General features: G+C 40.8%; 5 protein-coding genes across 5 annotated transcripts; 4 read left to right on the top strand and 1 right to left on the bottom strand.

Annotated features, from left to right (window-relative positions):
- Positions 1-1,306: 1,306 nt before the first annotated feature.
- On the top strand, positions 1,307-2,587 carry LOC145709058 (uncharacterized; the record flags this gene model as incomplete). Its single annotated transcript, XM_081786743.1, is given in 5 exon segments — positions 1,307-1,448; positions 1,496-1,750; positions 1,791-2,011; positions 2,108-2,357; positions 2,400-2,587. Coding segments are annotated over 5 exon segments (1,047 nt in total), but the record flags the coding sequence as incomplete, so codon positions are not given.
- A 378-nt stretch (positions 2,588-2,965) lies between these two features.
- LOC145708269 (uncharacterized) lies at positions 2,966-4,187 on the top strand. Its single transcript, XM_081785922.1, has 5 exons — positions 2,966-3,028; positions 3,075-3,244; positions 3,378-3,550; positions 3,593-3,885; positions 3,933-4,187. Exons 2-5 carry the CDS (start codon positions 3,118-3,120, stop codon positions 4,066-4,068), a joined length of 729 nt encoding a protein of 242 aa, XP_081642048.1. The 5' UTR covers positions 2,966-3,028; positions 3,075-3,117; the 3' UTR covers positions 4,069-4,187.
- A 1,151-nt stretch (positions 4,188-5,338) lies between these two features.
- On the top strand, positions 5,339-7,111 carry LOC145709057 (uncharacterized). Its single transcript, XM_081786742.1, has 3 exons — positions 5,339-5,477; positions 6,645-6,742; positions 6,962-7,111. Exons 1-3 carry the CDS (start codon positions 5,417-5,419, stop codon positions 7,109-7,111), a joined length of 309 nt encoding a protein of 102 aa, XP_081642868.1. The 5' UTR covers positions 5,339-5,416.
- Positions 5,700-6,409, bottom strand: LOC145706767 (uncharacterized). Its single transcript, XM_081784207.1, has 3 exons — positions 6,360-6,409; positions 5,900-6,296; positions 5,700-5,855 (listed from the first exon to the last, which is right to left on the bottom strand). The coding sequence occupies exons 1-3, from the start codon at positions 6,407-6,409 to the stop codon at positions 5,700-5,702; spliced, it is 603 nt and encodes a 200-aa protein (XP_081640333.1).
- A 1,172-nt stretch (positions 7,112-8,283) lies between the features above and the next one.
- LOC145708195 (uncharacterized) lies at positions 8,284-11,598 on the top strand. Its single transcript, XM_081785847.1, has 7 exons — positions 8,284-8,348; positions 9,520-9,626; positions 10,201-10,240; positions 10,732-10,866; positions 10,907-10,930; positions 11,212-11,274; positions 11,374-11,598. The coding sequence occupies exons 2-7, from the start codon at positions 9,568-9,570 to the stop codon at positions 11,377-11,379; spliced, it is 327 nt and encodes a 108-aa protein (XP_081641973.1). The 5' UTR covers positions 8,284-8,348; positions 9,520-9,567; the 3' UTR covers positions 11,380-11,598.
- The last annotated feature ends 1,283 nt before the right edge of the window (positions 11,599-12,881 follow it).

Genomic DNA, 12,881 nt, shown 5'->3' with positions numbered 1-12,881 from the left:
AAATGCACAAAAGCTATAAATAGCAGCGAAGTTACTTCTTGAATATAGAAGAGACAAAACCCCTCCTTAGCATGGGCCAAGGCCACCTTGAAGTCTTCTCGTTCGTGCGCCGCGATTGCTTTTTGATAGTGGCACGAAGATATTATTCCAACCGGACAAAATAGAATTAACGCTTGAGAAAGAATTAACAGATTTTTATGGGAGGGGCGAGAGATACTGTCTTGCAAGAAGGTACTGTTTATTTCTTTCCTAAGAATGGATACATAAGCGAGGGAGTGCTGTGAATATCTGTCGCGGAGGACGTTGCCAGTAGCTTCTGTTCGTGAGGAATTCTATTTGGTTCTCTCTCACTACTGTCCTTCTGCATAAAGGCGTTGTTATTTATGCCATTCTCTTCAAAAAGGAATCAGATTCGCGTCAAAAGTGGAATAAATCAAGACAAATGAATTTGATCACATACGCAGTACAGTGGTGCACGCAGTCGACATATTTCTTCTGCTCTTATATTTGCTGCTTTGACGATTGAATTTGCGCCCTAGCCCAGTCGAGGCTCTCTTTTTTCAATTATGGTCTCCGCTAGATTGGGCCGCAGCAAACGGCAACACTAATTCGCCTCATTTTTTCCCTTGGGAACCGCCTTTCACCGCGCTTTTCACCGTAAACTGTCACTCACTATCAACAAGTCTGCCAGAAATATGAATTATCGATTATTTTCTACTGCAATGGGACTACATCTGTCCTTTTTCATTTGTCAGTATCTCATCTTATTTACGAATGTAACCAAATCAAGCGCTGCAAATTTTTTGTTTTGTAAATTAATAGAAACATCAGAATCTTAAAAACAACATATTTAAGCGAAATTACCTAAAATTTTACTAACTCTGCAGACTTTATTTACCGAGTTGTCATATTCTTATTATCCTTCATTAAAATGTTTAAAAGAAATATGGCGCGCAAAATAGTGTCATTTTCTAATACCATTATAAAACGATTTTTTACAAGTTTGATCGTGAGGATAATCCACCTTGAGGGCTTTATTAAATATCTGCCGGCAATGGATCTAAGAGAAAAGTAAATACTATTTTAACAGAATATTTGCGAAGCAACTAACACATCATCAAACGAGAACAGAAAAAGAGAAGATTTCAGTTTTGGTAATATGTGTTTGAGATCAAAGCTAGTTCCTTGGACCCCTCCTCGTTGGGTTCCTTCTACAGGAAAGCGATTGCCAATGCTGATTTGAAGACATTTAAAATGTAACATTTTGTTTGAATTGAATAAGAGTTGATTATAATTTATAAACCGTTGTGAAGTAAAAGTGCCGAGTTCTAAATGTGTCCTTGCCAATGTACCTACGCCGATAGAGAAGTGGAATTTGAAGGATTTCGGTGATGGAAAACAACAATTTTTTATAAAGAGAGATGACTTGACTGGGACGTCTCTGACTGGTAACATTCTAACTTTGAAAGAAATAAAACTGGTAAAATCATTCTAGGGAACAAAATCCGCAAGTTGGAATTTCTCCTTGCAGATGCAATCGAAAAGGGCTGCGACACAATTATTGCCTGGGGCGCGAGTACTTCTAATCATTGCCGTTCGACGGCGGTAGCGTGTGCAGAACTTGGCTTGGAATGTCACTTGCTTCTCACTTCGAACGAGTCGGAAATCACATATGATAGTGGTAACATCACGCTTGCTGCTCTGTCTGGTGCTCACATGTACAAAATGGAGACTTGCTCCTTCGATGAAGGTACATCTTTTCGTACACATTTCTCGGAGTGTTTTTTTAGCTGACAAGAGAATGGAGAATCTTTCTTCCCACTTGGCAAAAAGTGGAAAGAAAGCTTACATTATCCCAAGAGGTGGGTCTTCGTCCATTGCTACCTGGAGCTACATCAATTGCTGGGAAGAAATGCTGCAGCAATCACTTTTCCATGAGATCACAGATGTTGTTGTAGTCTCTGGAAGTGGAGGAACTGGGCTCGATTTAGCTCTTTCTAATCATTGACAGGCTTCTAATCAAAAACATTTTCATAACTTTAATATTCGCGGATTATTTTTGCATAATTCCTATAAATCGTTTGAAAAGCCAGATTGCAGGTCAAAGAGCAAGAAAAAAATTCATGGAGTCAGAATTTGGGGGACGAAGGCTGATTTTTACCATCATGCAAATGAAACTATGAGAAAACTCAATATCCCAGATGGCGTTAAAATTGAGGACTTGATCGATATTACTGATGACTACGTCGGGAAAGGATACGGTGACGCGTGGCCAGAGCTGAAAGAGCTAATTCTTGAAGTCGCCCAATCAACTGGCATTTTCCTAGACCGGGTTTATACTGGGAAAGCTATATATGGTTTGAATTTAAAAAAAATTAAAAATTAATTAATTTATTTAGCAATTAAAGAAGAATTGATCAAAAATCCAGAGAGATTCGCAGGAGACAAAATCCTGTTTTTGCATACTGGCGGCTTGTTTGGAGTAACCGATGGATCGCTTACATCTGAAATTATTGAAAAGCGAAAAATAATTCCCTTCCCTTCTGAACTCACATCAACTAGAGAAAATCAGAATTAATGAATGAATAAAAACCGTCTAGATTCTCAACTTCTTGTTTAAAAAAGACAGTTTTTGGTGTTCTACATCGCTTATTCAATATCGCTGGCGCTGTTGAGCTAATTTTGAGATATCACGATTGCATCTCCTGCGCCGCCTATACCATCGCGTTGAAGATAAAAACCCGCTGATTTTTCTCTTAATTAGACCCTTCTGTTTCACTTTATTTCGATAAGAAATATTTTTTTTTATTCGATAAGAGTTGAAATATACTTCCCGCCAAGTTTATTGAGAAACAATGAAGACATCATTTGCAGCGTTATTGGGAATAATAGGATCGGAATTTAAAACCAGTATCTCATTTAATTTTGAGGGAATCGTTGATTTTTAAAATCCTACTGAAGCATCTGAACAAGTTGTTGTTACAGACCGAACTGTTCCTCCAAAACACCCGAAAAATCGTCTAGCAAGGTATTCGTGTAGAACAGCAATTCATCGTTACTGAGAAATTCGTAAGATTGAATCTGATCTGCTCGGTGATTTTCGAGAAGACAGAATGGATGCTACCTGCGCGGGCAGCCGGCCTGATGCAAATGTGCAACACGTGGTCTCTCAAAATTAATTCAAAAATTGACTCCTCGTCATGCTTCTTCTACGACGCGGAGCTCCGGCCACATGGCGGACCAGGTGTGTTGTATTCTTCGCTGGAAAAACTCACCCATCTTCCTCATTAGAGAGAGAGCGGTTCCATCACATAACGCTAAGTCACAATAGTCAAGCCTGATATTTTTTTCATAAAACTAAGAAATATTTTACGAAGGACTGAACGATAACCCTGCGCCAGTGGATCCATCGAAGGTTCATGCTCTCTGGGACACTGGAAAAATACAGTGGGGCTCAAAATCACGAAAACGGCGCTCTGATTTTGCGGAAGGAATCCCTCAACAATTTTGGTTCGACTCGATTTGGGCAGATGGGCCACGAAGACTTCAAGTGAGAAAGAGATAATTTAGCAGAGATTGGATTTTTTCTTAGACATTGGATCCGTCTCGAGACGACTACGCTCACCCAGACTTTTTTGATGCTAAAAAAACTCTGCAGCTCGAGCTCGAGTTTTGCCAGGACGAATGTGACGGAGACAAGCGATGCGCAAAGAGCTGTGTGCCCAACGCCAAAGAGGTGCGAGGCAATGGCTCCCGAATGCGTGACCGTATCGAGCGCCAAGGACCCTGGAAGAGCGCCAAATCGCTAGTGACTGGTTTCCGCAAATTCGGCGAGAGATATCTGTCGAACTGCCACGGCCACCGGGCTGGCACACACATGAATAGGTGACGCTTGGTGACGCTTAAAAAACGTAAATAATCATTTTCTTCAGGCGAGTGCGCATGATCCAACGAATTTCTCACAAATTCTTGAAGCATTGCTCGCACGAGCAGTGCTCTGATGAGTGGCTCTCGAAGAATCGTTTCAACTGGGGTAAACGAAATTTGCGCACTGACATCGCCGGCTGATACAATCAAATAAGTATTATTTTTTATAATTTTTTAAGAAAGATGAACTGGTCGAGCAAGTCGAACGTGACATCAAGTCAACTGCTTAGCTTATTAATATGATTTCATAAGCTTATTTATTCCTGTAAATAAATTACTTTTTTTTTTCTAAAAAACTGCTTTCTTTGATTCTAAACAACTAATTTGCAGGGCAATCTGGAGGAGTGTTGATCAACGCATTGCAATCATCTTTTTTCACGTTTTGTCCATAATCGCAATCGGCGTTCGTTCATCGTGTCGGTGATGCCTGATAAGTATCCGTCGCATTCTAATCATTATTGCTAAAAACGCAATAGGAGGAATGCTTCTTTGATGTCCTTGTTTGTTTTCATTTCTGCGAACAAGTAACGTCGCCATAAAACGTCTAGTAGCGCTTGTTGTAGGCCTGGCAGCCTGGGAGATTTACGCTGTCAAGTACAGTTCCGGCGGCGCTTTGAAGAAGTCCCATTGCTGTTTACTGTGTGACTATTAATAGAATTGCTCGATGTGGGAACTGCTACTAATCAGAAAGCGTGGATGCAGGCACGCGCCGCTTTGGGCATACAAGCCTCTTCAGGGTTAAGTACCCGTTCGACGTAGAAGTTACCGCTGCCGTCATGTCACAATTCCGTCATCTTCCATCACCATAAAAGTCAAACATAAATAATATCAGTATAAAATGGTAAATAAAACTCTCCTCGCGCTTTTCCAAATCTCGAAAGATTATTCTTGCATTTTATGACTTACTTATAACGAGACAACGAAGCCAGAGACTTTCTTCTGTCAACGTTCGGCACACATAAAATACTTCGGACTGGACTACAAGTCCCAAAGGTAAATAGTTACTGTCAATAGCGCGGTTCAAAGTACCGGGATTATTTTCTACACCTGCTGAAAGATGGTATTTTTAATTTTTGGAAGAGATCATGCGATCATCTATCTCTGGAGGTACTTCAGAAATTAGAAAATCACCTCAAGTTTGATAGAAGGCGCGTAGCCGTTTCCGCTTATTGTCAGGACCTTGTTCCTGCGTTTTGACTCGCTCTCTCCTATTTTATGCAAGTGTCAAGATCTCGAGAGTATCGTTCTGGAGCTCAAGCTGCCGCTCTATTTGATAAAGTATTATTCGAAGGCATTCAAACTCAACACTAAAACTCCCTTACCAAACATAGACTTCTCATAATATACTCTTAAATTTACCCCTGTCCTTTCGAATTCCGAAAATCTGAAATCAAGTCAACAACCTTACGTTTTAAACAAGAGATCATGAAAATTAGAGAGTGGCTGAGACGTACCTCCACGAGCGAGCACCTGCTCCTATGAGAGAAACATGCGAAGACTTTCCCCCAGAAAACATTCATTTGTCGAAAATTCCACACTTCAAAACTATGGTATAATTATGCTCATTCTTTATTATATTTATATATAAGAACTTGACGATTTTGATCTCCCTAATAGGGCTGTATTTATTTTTGGCGTTTTTTTGTCCCAAGACATTTTGAATTTTTTTTGTGATTTTGTAATTCATTTTATTTTGACATTCAGAGCAATAATATTGCCTTTGAAAACACAATCATCAACTTAGATTAGATTCTACATCCATTTCAATGCTCTTAGAGATCGTAGTAAGTTGAATAGTTGAAATTCTCTTCCGGTGATGTGCCGAAAGAAACCACTGATGGGGTTGAGGAGCATGTACTATGTTTACGGACTTTCTGTGTGGGAGAAGTTTCTCGTAATTCTTTTTCCATCTCAAATTGGACACGAAGCTAGGCAAAAGTAAAACACGTTTTTGGTTCTTGATAGGAATTACCTTAGCCTCAAGCGCAAGAATCGTGTCTTTCGTGCTTCTAAGAATCTGCAGCCTTGTTGGCTGCTTCTCCATAGACACGTGATTCCTTGAAAGCTGTTCGAGCTTTTTGAACTCAATGTTCATACTCTTCACTCGCATCCGCTCGCGCGCATTATTCGCCTTCTTCCGCATTTCCTCGCGGAAATCCCGCGTTTCGCGAGCTATGTTCATCTTCATGCTCGCCGAAGATGGGCAGTAGCCTGGAGCTTGATTTGAGTTGGCCTTGAGCTGTTCGTCATGATTTTCGGGGTACTGCAAGGGCGAGTAATGTCCGTCTAGGCCACGTGAGCAGGGACTAGGCCCTGCCATCGGCATAGGTGGCGAAATTACTCTACTGTATGGAAAGCTCTCTCTGCTCCTACAAGAGATTTACTCTCAGATCATAATCTGTACAATTACCTGAGACTGATGAGACGGGTACCAAGATAAAGCTGAGCTCGGTGATGTTAGGTATGCGTCCATAGAAAACATCCTAGTTTTGTGACTTCGTGGCGTATTTTATCCGTCGGCAGGCACATATATACCTTCGAGCACGTATAGCGCCACAGACCTAGGGTTCCAAATTTGGAAATGTTAACCATCGATTCGGATGCGCAGACGGCAGCTTATAAGATAATGTAATAAATGAGGAGAAAATAAATGAACTCGGCATAAGAACCATAACTTTTTTAGTACTTCTTAAATGGTGTATGATCGATTATTTAAGAAATGCCCAAGAAATCGTCTCTTCTGGATGTAATCCGGCATGAAAATGGGGGCTTTCAGTCGCCTGTTCCAAAGATGAAGCTTTCTTCGGTATCGCAGGTAAACACAGCCCCAGATGATCCAAGCGCACATCTGATATTACTTGATGGAATTTATTATTGAACTAAAACAGATAAGAGCTACTTAGATAGCAACTGAGTAGGAGATAAAACTATTGGAAATTACAAGCTGTATTGTGTTTCCTACCTCTGAGAGTATTTTACTTAGTTTCATCGACAAATTGTAACTTTCATTATTTTTGCTTAGTCATCCCTTTAGCATGGATACTTGATGGTTGGCGACTCAAGCTCAGACTCGGAAGAAGAGAGAAAGATATCCAGGGGCGTCTCAGAGACTTCGGAGAATAGGACGGAAACTTTAGCTTTTGACAATCAAAATTTGACTTCTTTTTCAGTATTTAGAAACTAGCCAAGAAAAAGAATTTCTGAGTCATCTTGAAGTACTCGTACAGGGAGCTGGGCGAAGAACCCTCTACTGGAATTGAACTCGTGCGAGCTTGAAGAAATCAACGAACGTCCCAACGGTGCTCAAAACGGGTCTAATGGATGCTCCCGTCTTCCAAGGCAACAACGAAAGGTAACATATTGAGCGGCTAATAAAAACGCTTGATAAAGAAGAGCTATCCTGAAAACTCACTGAAAAAAGAGTTTTTAGTTTGATTAAAGAACTCCCATATGCAAATGGCTTAGCGCCTATCGCTAAACATTTGAAATCGAGAGAGCGTGTCGAAAAGTCTGCATCTGCAGAGGAGAGATTTTTCGTCGTGGCCGTGGCCAAGCCAATCATCCCACGGTACCCCTTAATTTAATTTAGCGAGTAGAACTAGTCCTATTGCTCTCAATTTTATCGAAAACATTCGTATTTAGAGTGATTCTTAATAGCCTAAAAATCTAAAAGACAATATTGTTTCGAACGTCATTTTCTCTGAGTGGCATTTTTCTGAAATTTTACTGCGCACATAAAAAAGCGGTACACAATATCCTAAGGCGATAGTTAGCAAGTATCGCTATAGAGTTTTTGCACTTTTGTTCTCTCGTAAAACTCAATGGCCGAAATCGAGAAGTGATGGTTCGCTCTACTTTAGCTAATTAAAAAAGACTAATTTCGAAGCCGCATTTCGCAAGCACGCCCTCAGAACTAATCAAACCAGCAGAAGGAAATTTAGAATAATAAAGACAGAAACAGAAACGAAAACGAAGATCGTAAAAAGAGATTTTTCGTTAAGACGGCGCTGGGAATACCCTCCAAGTTGCAACATCTGGCCGACAGCATGAGTAACAATTCGGACGAGGAGCTAACTGAAAATATCGAAAAACAGGAACAAGCCTGAATTGATTTATTAAATCATTAAATTATCAGATTATCATGGGGTTAATTTCATCACCCTGTATTAGGGGAAATTCTGGAGAAGTCTTCAGATACTTTCATGTTCGAAATTTATGGAATTTATAATGAGAGATCATTTATATTTGAAATTTCTCACAATGAGCCCTAATTTTACGAAGAATAAAACAGGACATAATTGAGCGCATAATTTAACACTTCCGTATATTTAAAATTTTCAACTTGTGTGAAGAGTGAATCACGGCCTCTGCTTAAAAATAAAAGACCTTCGATCGATGGCTCGCTCGATGGACGCGCACAGGTAGGAGCGCGACCGACCGGTCCAATTCCAGAGTAATTTAAACAGCGACCTATCTTTTGCTCGCTTTTTTTTCGCAAAGCACACACGCTGAAAACTCAGATTAGAAGAGCAGACCTAGAGCTTGCAAGAAAGAACTTCTGCCAAATGAGGCTCTTCGTGATATGCTGACTTGGAGTCTTCCAGGAAACGGACTATTTTTAATTATCAATTATGCGGCCCAAAAGATTTCAGCATAGCAATCGTATTGTTGCAAGCTGGCGGAATTCTATAGTCTGACATGATTTCCTCAATAGATTTTCTTTGTTGCTCTCTGTGTACGGCAAAAACAGCCTGGGTTTACTTTCAATGCTCACGCCCTAATTCAAACAGCATCGAACAACTGAATATTATAATACCGTAAATATTGCTTTGCGCTGTTTTGGTGTCATAAAGATAACGGGCTATGAAATTTTCACGCGCGATTAAATAATTTTGTCGTGGGAAGATTAGCCCTCTCTATTGTCAATTAGGAGGCGTTTAGTTAACACTAGATTCGTAAAAAATAAAGCAGATTAGAATTTTTCAGGCAGACAAACACGCAGCAAGGAAAGAAAAAAGGAGCTGTAAAGAGGATGACCACGACTAATATTAATGTTTGAGGAAAGCGAGCACTCGGCGCGCTTTTCATTTTTTTCTTTCCTCTAAATGCTGCATTTCCTCGCCTTACAGATATTTTTTCTAGCTCTTCTTTCTAAACTAGGAAACAATTTTGCAAATTTATACGCTGTAAAAATTTTTATGAGGCGCTTGAATAAAGGCGAGTATTGGGCTGCACTTAAAAGCTATCTTTCTCTGCCACTTTTCTCTCTTTGAGGGGAAAGTAAAATAGTTACTAAAAAGAGTTTGAGAATTGTCATCGAATCGGGCGAAGATTTAAAAGGTAACTTGCATGTTCTTGTGCAGACGAGACTAGAGTGCAGGCCCCGCAGAGCAGGTGGTGTCTAGGACGCGCAATAGTAGCGATTAATTCGATGCGCTCTCAAAACGGATGATCTCTAGTCGTGCGCAGGTTAATGCCAAATAATTAGCATTCATTAGAATTAAATTGATGCCAGAGTGTGTGTTTTGTGTGCATAAAATTGGGCGAATTGTAAAACCGGGTGAAAGACGAGGCGACAAGCGTTTTTTTCAGAAAAGCGGGAACGCGCGCCGGCAATTCCAGTCCTTCGATGATCGGAGGATGAGCACTTTCCAAGATCAGAGACAGAGGACGAAGAAGCAACCAAAACGAATATTCAGGTGCGGGTTCAATTCGACCTCAGAAGCGTTACGATTGATTTTCAAAAGTCAATTGTTCGATTTTCGTCAATTATTATTAACTTCAAAAGAACTTCCTCTTGCCGCAGGCAAAAGGGATGTATAATCGTGTAAAACATTAAAGGATGAGTTATTATCTCTTGCCCTGAGGCCTGTGCATCTTAAATAATTAAAATCATGGCGCATTGCGTTGTGTGCCTTCTGTAACCACATTGTTTTTATTTTCGCAATTTTATAACTTTTCGAAAAAGGAATCGTAGCGAGCTACTCGTGAGAGGGATGCACATTTACACCTACCGTGGTTATATGAGCACTGCACGGGTGCGAGCATAATTTGACAGGCACTTACGCAAGTAACCACTTAATTTTTCATTTTCTTTCTCGATCGCAATCAATTTAATTATTTACAAGCATTGTGGATTGGAACTGAGAATTACAAAATTGTATCAAATTTAAAAGTTGAGTCGCCAGAAAGATCAATTATTCTTCAAAAGAGCTAAATTCTAGTTGCTCCCTCGGATAGTTGCATTTTTACTTTCGAACCCGTATTTCAAAGCATACAATCTGATCAAGACCAACAGTCCGATGAAAATGAGGTGAGTCTAACTTTTTCCTATTTGAGTGGTCATTGACGAAATTTAATTGGTAAAATAGAAGGGTTTGGTTCATTCTCGTGCAGATTCCATATGTAGCTCTCCGCGGCCACGATGGGTTGAGAGGGGCGTTCTCCTTTAGGGAGTCCCTATGTGCCGGGGAGCTTGCTGTCCGTGAGTTGTCCCACGGCGCCTGTTTCTTTTCATTTCGCGTTCCTGTCCCCTCGGGGCGAATTTTTTCAAACTCTCAGCGAGAGTGCGAGAACTAGAGTCAACAGAAACACACAAAAGGAAACTCCTACTGTAGAGAAAAAATTCCCTTCCGCCCTACTCCGCATTATGACGAGTTTAAGCCTTACAAAAAATGCCGAGAAATTCAATTTTCCCAAGAGAAGACTTCCCACTGCCCACTATAAGTGTATGTTTCTCGCCCTTGGAGAAATCGTGTTACAAGCGCAGTTAACATTGATTAATTTGTCTGACTCTTATCGTAGGAAGACAAGATCGACGGAGAGGTATTTGTCATCGAGCTTGATGATCGCGGAAGCAGAGCCCCGAAACTCCACACACGGCCGGCCTGGCAGCGCGGAGTTGCAGGCATCAAAGCTGTCGTCCAGAATCCGAAAATCGTGAGTAGCCTTTCACTCGTTTTCTGCAAGTTTCTTTCAGTCAGTTAGAGCCAACAAGTTTCAGGTTTGAAACTATACTATAACCTATACATTGCACAGGGCGCACGTGTAAAACTATTGATTTGATAATGATTTCGGCACAGAATCCCTAATGGAACTGAAAATGCGGTAAACATAAATTATTAACAGCGGCAATGTCTTGCGCTGGAAACTTTACGTAAGCAGAAACTCACACGCCTCGGGCAATCTGCCGAGAGACAACAATATACAACGTTTTGCTTTGGCAATGGCCGATTCTTAAATTTGACTTGTCGAACTATCCAAAGTTAAAAAAATCCTTTCAAGACGAAACATGAAACAATTGATGAGAATTCCGCTGTGCCTCCGACATCAAATAGAGACTCCACTGTTGAAAGGAACTTGGTTTTTTATCTCGTTTCATTGAGCTAAGCAAATAGTGCTACTCAGGGATATCGAATATTCCAAACGAAAGTTTATAAAAACCAGAATTGAAGACCTTCTATCAAGCCTCTGCTCGTGAAAGCAAATGGAGATGCTGGAGTCACTAATCAGGGAAATCGTAGCCGAGAGCTGTGGCAACTCGCCTTTAGAAAAATCACCGAAGGGGTACTTCAACATCAACCGCTCGATTTAAAGCTTGAGCTTCACAAACATAATTAAACGCATGCTTCACAAACGTAATTTGATTTTTTGCGAACGGGCATTTGATTTCCCAAAAAGGTTTTACGCCGCGATTCTGACGAAAAAGAGACTTCTCTCAAGCCGGATCCAAAGCCCGCGCTCAAGAAACAGTCTACCCAGGTTGTATATGTCGGGAGAATCTCCTGAATTCACTAAGCAGACTTTTAGTATTAGCCGCATTTGAAATCTAGGCTAACTTGTCAAAGTAATTGACCATAACACAAAAACCTGTTCTTAACCGTGATGCCCATGACTCGATAAACGTACGATGACTATAGAGGCGATTATGCCCCAAAGCCGCTAATTTCGCGAAAGTACAGGTTCAACGCTAAGCCATTAATGAAGCGTAGTGATTTTTCCACTGTTAAAGATAGTAGCTCTTGATTTGTGCCCATTGAGACAGACAGAATATTTAAGTGAGTGCTTTGACCGTTTATCGATTCTTAAGATACCAGTGACATCTTGGTTGAGGGCTCTTTATCACCGCGCGAAAGTTTGGCAGACAATTCTTTAATTATTAGCATGGAAACAATTCAACTTCGACAGATTGCAGCCAATTTGAAATCGAATAACGACTTTATAGGACACCACAAAATCAGCGAGGACATCAAAATCGGACATGTCCGAATTCGAAAATCCACGTTCAATCATTCCAACGAAAGGAGAAAAAGTAGAGCTTGAGAAACTTGAGGGTTTCGACCTCAAGTACACATCCGGGCGCCGTTTTTGCGGAATGTACACACCTACTATGTCCACTGCCTTTGACCCTAAGTCCGCTGAGGACCTCTATCAGGCTTGGATGCACCATAAAAATCTGTTTTGAACATACTTCACAATCTGTAATCTTTCCAAGGGCCGCCATCTTGAAAATGGAGCACTGAGAGAGGTCGACCGGATCTCTACCGGGTCTCTATATCTAGCCGACGGCGAGCCGCTTGTAGGGTCATTTTCTTATTCAACATTGAGTAAGCTCAAATAATTTTCTTCTCGTGTACTCGAGAAATTATCGAGGATAATTATTTCATGTATCCAGCAACAGCGATATGTTTTCCGAGAGCGACTGGGCTCTGTTCTGACAATCGCAATCATCGAGCTGATTATGCGTGTTATTTCAATTGGACTGATTATTGGCATAGCCGGACGATGGGAACATGTTTCTTGCTGGCTCCTTGCATTGACAAGCTTATTAGAAAGGGGCCACAGTTTTCTATTTTATTTCATTCGACGTTAAGCTCAGTTTACCGCGTACTGAGCATTCATATAGCGACTTTATTTCCATGGCAGTATGATCGTCATCATCGTTTTCTACAGCC

Source organism: Oikopleura dioica, chromosome XSR (genome assembly GCF_907165135.1).
Source record: "Oikopleura dioica chromosome XSR, OKI2018_I68_1.0, whole genome shotgun sequence".
NCBI classification, from domain to species: domain Eukaryota; kingdom Metazoa; phylum Chordata; class Appendicularia; order Copelata; family Oikopleuridae; genus Oikopleura; species Oikopleura dioica.
The sequence above is the reverse complement of the archived record's forward strand: the minus strand, read 5'-3'. Positions and strand labels throughout refer to the sequence as shown.